This window comes from Aricia agestis, chromosome Z, assembly GCF_905147365.1.
Source record: "Aricia agestis chromosome Z, ilAriAges1.1, whole genome shotgun sequence".
Lineage (NCBI taxonomy): Eukaryota > Metazoa > Arthropoda > Insecta > Lepidoptera > Lycaenidae > Aricia > Aricia agestis.
In genome coordinates this window covers 40,186,144-40,198,849 of record NC_056428.1, presented here as the reverse complement: position 1 = coordinate 40,198,849, position 12,706 = coordinate 40,186,144, and the positions used below count along the sequence as shown (strand labels likewise).

Here is a 12,706-nt window from a genome sequence, read left to right as displayed (position 1 = left end):
AAAAATGCTATGCAATTTTTATCAACTTATGCAATTATATTATATACCGCGGATGTCAACGAGTGCCATACATTTTTGTAGTTTACACGGAGAATACTACATTATCGAAATCATCAAAAAAGTCGAAACCGAGTGTTAAGTCAAAACGTATATATAATATATACCAGTTTCGATAGCGAATTTAGATGTCAAAGATATAATTTTGCGCCATGTCAAATGATCAACTGCCATACATTTTTGACTTACTAATTATATACTCTATTTTATACTGCTTTAGCAGAAAAGTTTTGCAGAACCAACCTACAGTCAAGATGTGCGGACTGCGGGGCGGGCGCAAAATTAGAGAGCACAGTACAATTTCTATAACCCAGTGTTTGTCAACCTGTGGGTCGCGACCAACTGGAGGGTCGCAAAGCTTCTGTCGGTCGCCAGAAGTCGAGAGAACTACTTCAGTAAAAACAATAAAGATTGATGTTATAATAAGTACGACAATTTTAACAACGAGACATTCATCAACATACATGATAAATAATCGGCCAAGTGCGAGTTAGACTCGCACACGAATTTCCGTACCATTAAAGAGCAACAATAGTAAAAAATTGTGTTTTTTGTATGGGAGCCCCCCTTAATTATTTATTTTATTTAAATTTTATTATTAATTATTAAAGTATAAATACAGCTGAGTATTTTGAGTACATTTCAAGTACCTAACTGTTGTTATCATTGACACTGAGCAAAAAATGTTTGTAAAATCACGTTTGTTGTATGGCAGCCCCCCTTAAATATTTAATTTATTTTGTTTTTAGTATTTGTTGTTATAACGGCAACAGAAATACATGATCTGTAAAAATTTCAACTCTCTTGCTATTACCGTTCTTGAGTTACAGCCTGGAGACAGACGGACAGACGGACAGACAGACAGACATCGAAGTCTCAGTAATAGAGTCCCGTTTTAAACCTTTGGGTACGGAAACCTAAAAAGCAAAGGAAGGTCGCGAAATATTATTTTTCACACCATGACGGGTCGCGTCACAAAAAAGGTTGAAAAACACTGGTATAACCCATGTGTTCATGTCGCTGTAAGCCCGCGGTGTGCCCGCGGATTCTATTTATAGACAGACCGACAGACCAACGACCCGAGAGATTTACGACTCTGTGTTTAGAATAATAAAGTCTTCCTCAAACCGCGGTTGAAATCATGAAAAATGTAACTGGAAGTTGAGAATCGAGTTCTTAGTGAACTACCGGGTTCAGGGTTGGCTTTAGTTTTTATGGACTTGTAGACATAATACGAGTACGTATACTCAGCTCTGGATTTATGTATATAAGCAGTATAGGCCATGGCATATGGGGCAGCGTCCTAGGATTGCGGCAGAGTTTACACTTTACACATAGGGGCGGCAAAATTAAAGAGGCCTATACTCATAAAAAATATAAATGCAGCCCTGTGTACACTACCACTAGATTTATTTTTTTATGAAATAAGGGGGCAAACGAGCAAACGGGTCACCTGATGGAAAGCAACGTCCGTCGCCCATGGACACTCGCAGCATCAGAAGAGCTGCAAGTGCGTTGCCGGCCTTTTAAGAGAGAATAGGGTAATACGGGAGGGTAGGGAAGGGAAGGGAAGGGAATAGTTGAGGGTAGGGAAGGGAATATTATGTTATATACTCTATTTTGTACCCATTTTATGCCCAGACAGTTCTGATGACTGGAGGTACTCTATTTTCATCTAAAACGGGTAGAGATTTGTGAAATCTTAGGAGACTATATTATAAATCTTTAACATTTTTAAAGGTTTGCGTTACATAAACTAGATAATATACAACATACAGTTAGTAAAAAAGTATGAAGCAAGAACTTCTTAAATTCTTGTTTTGTTCTCTTTACTTATATTGTAGGGAAGCCGTAGAACCATTTTTTTTATTACTATCAAGCTAATTTTTTTGTGAGTAGCTAGGTTAATAGTTATCTAATTTAAGAGTAACATTGTCCTACAAATAGAACGATCCATATTTTAGGATCATCCATTAGCATGAAATCCTCTCTATATCGTTAGCTACCACTTTCAAGATTTTTCGCAGATAAAAATGTTGTTCGTCTTATCAAAATAGACGCTACTCACAAAAAATTGACTTGATAGTAATAAAAAAAAATTCTTCTAGGGCTCCCGTACTTTCCTCAGAGTGGAAATTAAGAAACTTAGAGCTTCAGCTAACCTGCAGTGCAGAAGCAATTATAGACAAATTCTTCAATCTTTATAAAGGACTTGCATAATGACCGTTTAAAGAGAGCTAGGGAAACCCATTTAAGAGGATATATCTAGCTTTACTCAAACGGACCGAAACAAAAATAATTTTCACAAATAACAAACTAAATATATCAAGTGCGTGTGGGTATGTTTGAAATATTGCCAATCTTTGTAAACAATAAACATTAAAGTTCGCTTTGAGCAAGTCTTGTCATATGAACTATACAGAACCAGTATATAAACTCCATAGACTTTTCTTTAATCGAAACACTACTTTTACGTTAAAAAATCTACTCGCTGAAACGAAGGCTCTTGCTCTAAAATCTTAAGTTAAATTCTAGTTTATTGCTTGTGTCTTATTTAATAGAGCTCCATTTGGCAATAGAGATCAGAGTTAGCAAGCAAAAAAGGAACATAACCGAGAAGCTATCATTCAGTCAACCAGAAAGTCTTTTGCTCTTACAGAGGCATAGCTAACATAATTAGAGGGTTCAATAGCACAGGGCTCCAAACGCGATTGACAAAACGGTCACTCAGGCTAGTTGACGAAAACAACCCACTAAGGCATTACTACGCTACATAAACACTGTTAGATTTTGTTGTGATAATATGTAAAACGTAATATTTCAACGTCATAAATACATAATATAAAATTGCCAGCACTTTAAAGAGTAAATTGTTCTTCACCTAAAGCTAAAACTTTTATCCTTTTAAAACTTTACACTCCGTGAACCAGATAGATAAATCGATGTATGGAGATCTAATCTGATTAGAATACAGCGGTGTATAGCAAAACGAGCTCTATTACGAGTGCATTAGATTTGTAAATCGCACTTCACGATAACGATTCGACCTGAAACAAGGAGTGGCTGGACTCTACGACGCCAGTGTCCCGCTTTATGGCCGAATAAAATATTCCGAATATGTACATGAAAATACGGGTAGGTTCCGAAATAAAACCCAGTACACTACTTTAGTTGCTATAGTTTGCCACTAGGGGCGCTGTTTGTAATTACATATTGACAAAAATTGACACTCAGCCTCCTGTAAGTTCTGAAATATAGTGGTCAGTGGTTATGGCGTCAGAAATCTACGTCATAATGTTGATTGGTTCAGAAATATTATACAGTCTAATACATTGACTAATATATAACTTTGTTTTGATATTATTGTGCAAATAATACATTTTCTACCAATACGTCATACGTTAACTCATCCAGTATATTATGGCGTCAATATGGCGTCGGGCTCATGACACCACAAGCAGTGGCCAGTATACTGGGTTATACTTTGGAACTTGCGATACATTAAGTCAAGTGGGATCCCCCTTTAACCCCTCTGTGACGTCATAAGGACGAGGTTGAAAAGTGAAACTTGAAGGAACTAGGCAAAGACAATAATCCTCAAATACATTACTCTGATTCAGATTCTAACAACTGTATCAATCAGCAAAGGTTTTAGATCGATCGGCAAAATTTAAAACACTATAGACGCATGAATACTCAAAAATTGGCCAAGTGCGAGTCGGACTCGCGCATGGAGGGTTTCGTACCATTATTGAGCGAAAATTGGCAAAATATTGTGGTTTTTGTATGGGAGCCCCCTTAAATATTTATTTTATTTTAATTTTATTATTAAATAAGTATAAATATAATTAATAATATTGTGAGTATTTCAAGAGCCTACCTGCTACCATTATTGATTAAGAGTAAAAAAGGCCAAAAAAATCACGTTTGTTGTATGGGAGCCTTAAATATTTATTTTATTTTGTTTTTAGTACTTGTTTTTATAGCAGCAACAGAAATACACAATCTGTAAAAATTTCAGAAGTCTAGCTATAGCGGTTCTTGAGCTACAGCCTGGAGACAGACAGACAGACGGACAGACATTGATGTTTCAGTAATAGCATAGAGTAATAAATATACCTGGTCTCAGGTAATAGGGTCCCGTTTGGATACGAGTACGGAACCTTAAAAAGCACAAAAACTACCAATAACTTGTCACCGTCTAATCTCTATTTATCTCCTTATTTCCTCCTCTTTCGAAGTAGGTATATCCTGGCTAATACATTCCTCATTCCCCCATGCCATGTATCATGTTATCATAAGCAAATAACTTTTGTCGTATCTAGCTGTTATCTTATCACCATAATCGATGGCATGAACTCGTGAAAGAGGTGGCTGAAATACATCATCCATTAAATCCATCCACCAGTCATTCTATCCATACACTATCCATTCTATCCATCCACCGTCCATTTTAGTTTCAGTCCTAAATGTGGAAGATCAGTTATATGATGCCCGCAACTCCGTTGCACCGAATTTTGGAAAAAAAGTGTTTTTCCGGGGAAAAATAGTTTCCTATGTCCTTCCCTGGGACTCAAAGTATCCCATACCATATTTCAGCAAAATCGGTTCAGCGCGGCAGCGGTTAGGACGTGATAGTAACAGACAGACAGACACACTTTCGCATTTATAATATTAGTATAGATATGGATTTTTATTATAAACAGGAACGTAATCGGAGATTAAATAAACAGTAATGTGCGTAAGTTTCTACGAACGCTGAATATTATTATGAAGTAGGTCATACGAAAACTGATTATTGTGTTGTATTCAGTAATACTGAAAATGTATTTACATGTAAAATGCAAATGTCATGAAACATTGGAATCAAGTTGCAACCCCAGGGAGGTGTGATAATGTGAAGCCACAAGGAATTAAAATAGGATTGTTGTAAAACCTAAAGATGACAATGAGATGAGAAAATTTTAACAAAATACGTATTGTGTCGTTCATATTAATAATTTAAATGCAAAAGTGTGTCTGTCTGTCTGTCTTAGATCTCTTTCCTCTTCTTCTGGGCGTGAACCGCTAAACCGATCTTGCTGAAATTTGGTATTTAGATACTTTGAGTCCCGGGAAAGGACATAGGATACTTTGTATCCGAAGAAATGTACGGTTCCAGCGCGATAAAGAAGTTTTAGCGCAAAGGATTCCGGGCATCATCTAGTAAAGTATAATCGGCGTGCCTCAAGCACAAGACTGCAATAATATCTCAAAAGTGTACAATTATGTGCATCTTTCTCCGCCTAAAATTTCTCGGAGGTGCCACTCAGTGTTCAAGATATGATACAGGAAGCTTATAAGCTTTTTTAGGGTTTAGGTGCCTTTCACACTGATTGCGTTCCTGCACGGAGCTAAGGTAGAGCTCGGGCGAGCCATAATTTTTGGAACGAAGTTCCTTATCCCGCGTTCGGCGTAAATCTGAAGGCTAGACAGAACGACATTTGACCTTGATTTGACCTCGACGCTTTTTTATTAGTACCTGCATGTTAGGGGCAGATGGCGCCGATAATAAGTATTCCTGTGCGTCAACTAGATGGCGTTATTTTAATATTTTTTTAATATTATGTGTACAGACTACAGTTTTTTTGAACATAAATGAATAACTTCGTTCCATTCGGGTGTCCCTTGACACCTCCCAAGTTTTTTTTAAATATACATATATATATATATTATGTAAGTAAGTATATCATTTTTTTAAATAATTTTATTTACTTTATTGCAAAATAAACTGAAATCATATTTTTAAAAATTATCATTTAGCGTTCAGCGTAATGTATCAGCGTTCTCTACATTTTATCCGAATTTGTTTGAGATTTGAAGAGAGTTTTTTTTTGATAAATCTATTACATTCATTCATTCTTTACAGAAGTAGTACCTCTGTATTATAATAGATATTGATAACGATTGACTTAAAATATACTTAAAATATATTTGTATTTGTACTTATTAGGAAAAAAATCATTCTTATTATTGTTTTATTCAACGACTCTGCCATAATTGATAAGATTTAATTACGGAACCGTTGAACGGAGCATTATGGTTAATTATTACTTTTCCTCAAACGCCAAATTGCCTGTACACACTAACTTTACTTCAATTACTTTCAACAGCTTAATCGCAGCCATTTCAAGTGTGAAGTGACGTAAGAGTTAGGAGATACAACATATTTTCGAATTTCGACCATAAGCGCGGGCGCATACATAGACTTTAGCGGGCGCAAACAGACGCAGCGAACTCATACACAGACGCAGTGGACTCATACACAGGCTTAAGCGGGCGACACACACGGACAGAGGACGTATTCACAGACGTTAGCGGACGCTCGCGCTTGCGTGTGTGCGTGCACCACCAGTAGGGCAACGCGGGGGGAGAGGGGTGCGGGCGCGGGCGACGCGCTAGCGGCCAGTGGAAATTTCCGTCGCCCAAGCTGACTGGAGCGCGGACTCGCTCCGCGCATAACTCGAGACATGGCATAGCAACCGCCAAGCACAATCTACTTTCTTGACCGTAAATACAGATTTCGGACAGAGGCGCATCCGATAACTACCTTTGGTTTTTAATAAAATAAAATCTGATTTAATTGTAAGTAATTAACAATAATTGATGAATATGCGCCAAGCTTTTTAATCAGTTCGATGTACCTAATAATATTTTATTACGAGTAATTAAGTTACAATTCACCCTCGTATATTGTAGGTACCTAGGTATAATGTATTTTATTTTTAGTTACTGTTAAAACGCTACCAGCTTAGGCAATTGCCAAATATTATGCACATTGGAAAAAAAAATACGTGATTGAGTTGGCAAAAAAATTATGTATGGTGGGTACTACGTTACTTATGAAAATACACTTAAACTTTTAAGTAATACAATATGTGTAAACAAAATGAGATGTATTAGTTAGTTTGTTTTTAAGAATATGTATAAGTTATTAAAACCTAAAACATTTGCTTGTACGCCTCTAGTCTCTACATTTTGCATTTCTTGACAAAAGATACCAACGCGCGCGGAGGTACGATATTCAGTCAATATATTACTATTTCTTTCTTATTCGTAATGTGTGAGTGAGAAGGTATATGTAATGTTTTCAGTGCCAGTTTTGTAATAAATTCATGTTTTCTTGCCGTCTGAATTCAATTAAGTAAGTATATTTCGAAAAAATTGTTTACTTGCAAAAAACCGAACTCTACATGAAAAATGTTTACTTTTAAGTACTACTACTTAAGTACTAATTATATTAATTTGTAATTTAGTAATTTATATAAACATAATTAAATAGTTCACCAAATCTTATAATCTATGATATTATATTCTTTGGAAATACAAAAATAAACTTAAAACGAAAAATAAGTAGGTGACAATGTTAATTCGCATTTCAACATTCAAGGCATAATTTTATTATGTTAGGTATGTAATATCTAAGTATTACACATATAGATAGTAGAAAGATTCATAACAGTTTTTTCTATCTGTATTTTTTTTTTGGAATGTACCCATTTACCCAAGTAATATCAAAAATTGCAAAAGAATAAATGCGTTACATACGTAAAAAAGTTTTTAAATAGCAATAAAAAACTGGCAACAAATTGACAACTAAAACAATTAAGACTAAAACTAAGACTTTGGTAGTAGTTTGGGTTCAATTTGCCGCGTAATTGTCTTAACACAGTAGGCCGAAAATACGCGGCCGAAGTTCGGCATGAATACACCAGCAATGCGCTACGCATACAATACGACGTACTTTCCGCATGATGTGTTAATTATTTGTAATTTAAAATACATTGCAGGCGTAAAGTGTAAACATGCCGAGCTTCGACCGCGTATTTTCGGCCAAGTGTGTTTAGACACATAATATATTACGATCGTGGTAAATGGTACGTATCTTTACTACCTTGAATATTTTTGAGTAATCAAATGATTTAAGTTCACATTTTTGGTGACTACTCTGAAATCTACACTTAATATTATAAAGTTGAAAAGTTTGTTTGCTCGAAGGAGCTTATCTCAGGAACTTGAACTTCTGGTCTGATACGAAAAATTCTTCAAGTGTTAGATAGCCAATTTATCGACGAAGGCTATAGTCTATATAATACGGTCTACCTAACCTTATGAAACTCCATAGTCGCTGGTCGTTTTTACCTCTAATAGGGGTCATGAACAAAAAAAACTTTCAGCTCTTATGAAATCACGAATGTCTGGCTAACGTTGACTCTCTATAGAGTATAGTTCATACGTATAATGTTGTATGTAACATGTCAATCTAAATTCTAAAGGCTATTGTTTGAAAAATTAGCATTCGCATAATAAACTTCTGTATCATAGTACTGACATATTGTTACTAATGTTTATTAGCTGCAAAATATGATTTTAAACTCTACTCTTACTAGATAAACTAGCTCTGAGTAAAAAAAAAAAACAAAAAAAAGGCCAAGTGCGGGTCTAACTCGCCTACGAAGGGTACTGTACCGTTATAGAGCGAAAGTAGGAAAAAGTTTGGGGTTATAATATGGAAGCCCTCCTAAAATATTTATTTTATTTTATTTTTAGTATTTTTTTTTCATAGCGACAACAGAAATACATAATCTGTGAAAATTTCAGAAGTCTAGCTATAGCGGTTCTTGAGTTACAGCCTGGAGACAGACAGACAGACGGACGGACAAACAGACGGACAGACATCGAATTCTCAGTAAGAGGGTCCTGTTTTTACCCTTTGGGTACGGAACCCTAAAAAAGGTTATTTAAAATTTCGATATAGTATACATACATACTTGTCAGGCCATACATGGCCTGACAAGAACACAATATGCAATATTCTATCGTAATCTCTACATTTTTACCGACTTCCAAAAAGGAGGAGGTAAAACGTTCGGCTGTATATGTATCTTTTTTTTTGTAAACAATTCGTCAACATCAAGTTAGGATACATTTCCTTAATCATTTGTGGGATATTTTGTAACACAAGCGCTTTTTAAGCCTTTATAACATTAAAAACCCACCTACCTTATTTACTCATCTTCCTTATATTTACCAAACAAATTGTGCAGTATTTGCCAATTTGTTAGCAAAAATGGTTCAAATAACCGACGCATTGTCACGTTGTTGTGAAATTCAACGTCATACACTTGATATGGTTAGCTGACGTCAGCTCAGTTAAATATAAGTGCCACTTTAGATTTAATTTTTCCAGCTAATGTAATAGAAATATGTATTTATAGCTTACGAATTCCAGCAAACTATAACTCTGTTAACTTATTTCAATAATGTGCAAAATTAAATTAAGTCTGAGTTTATTTTAATTTAATGTAAAAACTTTGAAACAAAACTTTGTATTTTTTAATTATTCCGTTTAATTACGTAAGCTACTATAAAGCTACCAATCCGGGAGTTGACAGTATGTTTAAAATTTTAAAATATATATTATATTTTATAGATTTATTGATAAAAACTCTAAAACAATACAAATATCGAAAAAATAATTATTGATTTATTTTATTTTACATTGAAAAAAATTAGATTTATTAACTGTAAGTCACGTGATTGGAAACGCCAATCTGAAGCAGTGACGTCATCGTTCAGTGGCAAACGAAATTGACGTTTGTTAGGCTAAACACTTACTCACTTTTGCTCTGTCTACGGTTGTTTTGTTTCATGAACGATGACGTCACACGTCACGTGACCATAATGCCGCTTTTTTGTAACATATTTTGAATTCAGTATTTAAAATAACTTTTAACTCATTCTAGGGCATAATAATGAATAAAATATTAATTTACAGGTATTATTGTAAACAACTGAAGCGCTTGAAACTATTTTTTAAAAGTTGTCAACTCCCGGATTTATGTAACTTAAACCAATACTGAACAGTGAGCTTGGTTTACTTTTTATTAAAAAGCTATATACATACCTATATATATACAAAGCTATATACATACTCTAATATCATTCACTTAAGTATTTTTTTTTTCAATTAATGGCTCGGGAAACATAACATAAACATTCAATATTTTCATTATTAGGTACTCACATAAACCTTCCTTAAAAATATTATTAATGTAGTCGCCTTTTTTTACACCCAACTCGATTTCAAAAACATGGCCATTGTTCGTAATAAGAACTGAACACGATTACAAAATGTCCCACAGGTTTCTCAGAAGTCTTTTATTCTGGTAACCCCTTTTGGATGTATAGTTCTGATAAAAATCAGGTTTTACTAACAATATACCCGCATTGAAGAGTCCCCTTTTTAGCAATATAAATATTGCTAAAGTAATAGATGTTGCACGTGCAATTCGTTTGTAGTGTGAAAACCGTATGAAAGCTATCCTTTGGTATTTTCCAAATTCTTAAAGTATGTATCTTCGAATTCAGCTAAGTCGTTCAGCAGTTTACTTGTGGGAGGTCGGATAATATAATAATAAAATAAGAATATTATATCTACATTCTCGCATATGACTACTTTTCAGTTATTTCAGCCTCCAAAAGCTTGAATATTTCTTATAACTGTAATTGAAAAATTATTGCGTGGTTGTAATGTGCGAAATTATATTTATTTTTGTGTGAGAATAATAATTATAATTTGAACGATATGTGACAAAACGAATTGACTATAATTTTATTTTAAAATTTAAATTGTAAGTACCTACTTATATTTTTTTCAACAAAAAATGCTATTGGCGACTTACTACTTAAAAATGCTATTATATTGTGTACACAGAGCTACATAACCATCTTGATGATTATGTATTGCGACACATTGCGAGCAAAAAATCTCAACATGATTGATATAGTCAAGGACACATCTGAAAGTTAATGATGGTTAAACTACTGCGCAATTTTCAGAACGTTAAATCCGCGTCATCAATTTCTAAGTCATAAATTAGTTGGAGTACTTCCATAAAATACTTCCATAAAGTACTTTCAATGATACCTATTGGTTATGAGAATCATAATATAGTATTTAAAGTTTCAGAACAGTGTTATGCAAAGTCAAATAATCAAATGGGAAAGAAACTTATGGGTTTTCGAACATTGCAATAACTATGTGTAAATAAAAAATTAAAATAATGTAGTACTCAATTAAGGTTGTTATTTTTAAAGAATATTCGGATGTAATTTCAGCATCTCATATAAATCTCGAACCTACCAACGGAAAGTGAGTTTGGGCAATTTTTTTGACTTTCCTCAGACTTGTGTCGAAACAACATCTGGCGAGTCGCCAGGTGTCTTTGATACTCTGCATGTACTCTATCAGTGTTCATTCAGCGTCTATTTTCATATTACATGTTGATAAATATCGACATACGAGCTTCGCTATTTTATCCTAAAAGCTATTGGAAATCCTTTTATTATTACGAGTAAATCCGGCGCCGAACATAGAACCTATTTTCTTTTAGTAGTCGGTTAAAAACTGCGTATTGAAAAAATTGAAAATATGGCCTTTATGCCTTAAATTCATTAACCATCATATTTTATCTCTATTCTCTACCGACTCAGCGCTGAACTCTACCAAGGTGATGTTTTCAGAGATAATTTAAAGACGGTGGTCTCGGCTTCAGGGTCGTGATGATGATCACCGAGGACTTCAAATATTGAGGCTCGCGTTTGCACGATTAGAAAGCGTGAACTGCGAATACTAAGGCAGCATGACTTTAATGTAGGTAACTTAAACCTACAATATTATATTACAGTTTCACGTGTTTATGCGGTCTTGGTCGTTTCCGTGAAAACTATAGGATGTATTGGTATATAAATATACCAATACATCCTATGATGTATTAGTGTATGTATTTAAATTTTATTTAATTGAGTTTAATCATACATACACATACATAAATAGGCAGATTCTTTTATTTCACTAGCTAATCCACGGTAAAAGGAGAATACACTAGGAACACGGTTAGGCTCAGCTAATTCATAAATAATTACAATCGCACAGCAGGAAACTCTACCTAAAACTATCATAGGAACTTGCCTAGCCAATTGAGGAAAACCTAGCGGTCAAAACGTGAAACAGGAAAGTAGCGCAAAGCTGCAATAGGAAATTCGGAATAAATTAGGAAAAAACTAAACTTACCTTAAACACCGCTGGCGCCAGCGGTATAGCAGCTTGGTTGTGCAGATGTTTTTTCGACATTTTCGCCGCGTCCCGAAGCTAGAGGAGATGGTTGATTTTCCGAAGGAATAGAATATATTTTTTGGTATCCGTCTTGATTACAAAAGTTGGATTGGCACTGTTATCGTAGTAAGTTCGCGGCAGCGCGCGCACGTGTTGCCAGTGCTGCGGGTGAGTCGGCAATGAGCGCCGCTGGCCGCGGCCCGCGACCGAGCGGCAGACGGCGCCGCAGGAAGCTAGGGTCACCACACCACCCATTGTAGCCACACCTTTCTTTAATACCTGGGGCTAGCCTTTATTACTTTAATCGCGCAAGACGTTTTGTTTTTGAAGTTGTAGAGTATTAGGTAGGGTTTAAAGAAATAGGCAAAAAATATGTAGAGATTAACTTTGCTGAAAAATAATTTATTTAATACCATACTATTTACCCAAACTTTTGCATAATTAATAATAGGCATTTTTATAAAAGGCACTACAAGTGCCCAGCAATATAAT

General features: G+C 34.9%; 1 protein-coding gene across 1 annotated transcript in view; it reads right to left on the bottom strand.

Annotated features, from left to right (window-relative positions):
• Positions 1–12,405, bottom strand: part of LOC121738420 (proton-coupled amino acid transporter-like protein pathetic) — a 45,719-nt gene extending 33,314 nt beyond the window's left edge. Inside the window, exon 1 of the mRNA XM_042130457.1 lies at positions 12,173–12,405. Within this exon, the coding sequence (XP_041986391.1) occupies positions 12,173–12,232 (60 nt within the window). The 5' untranslated portion in view covers positions 12,233–12,405. The remainder of the gene's footprint in view (positions 1–12,172) is intronic.
• Positions 12,406–12,706: the final 301 nt, after the last annotated feature.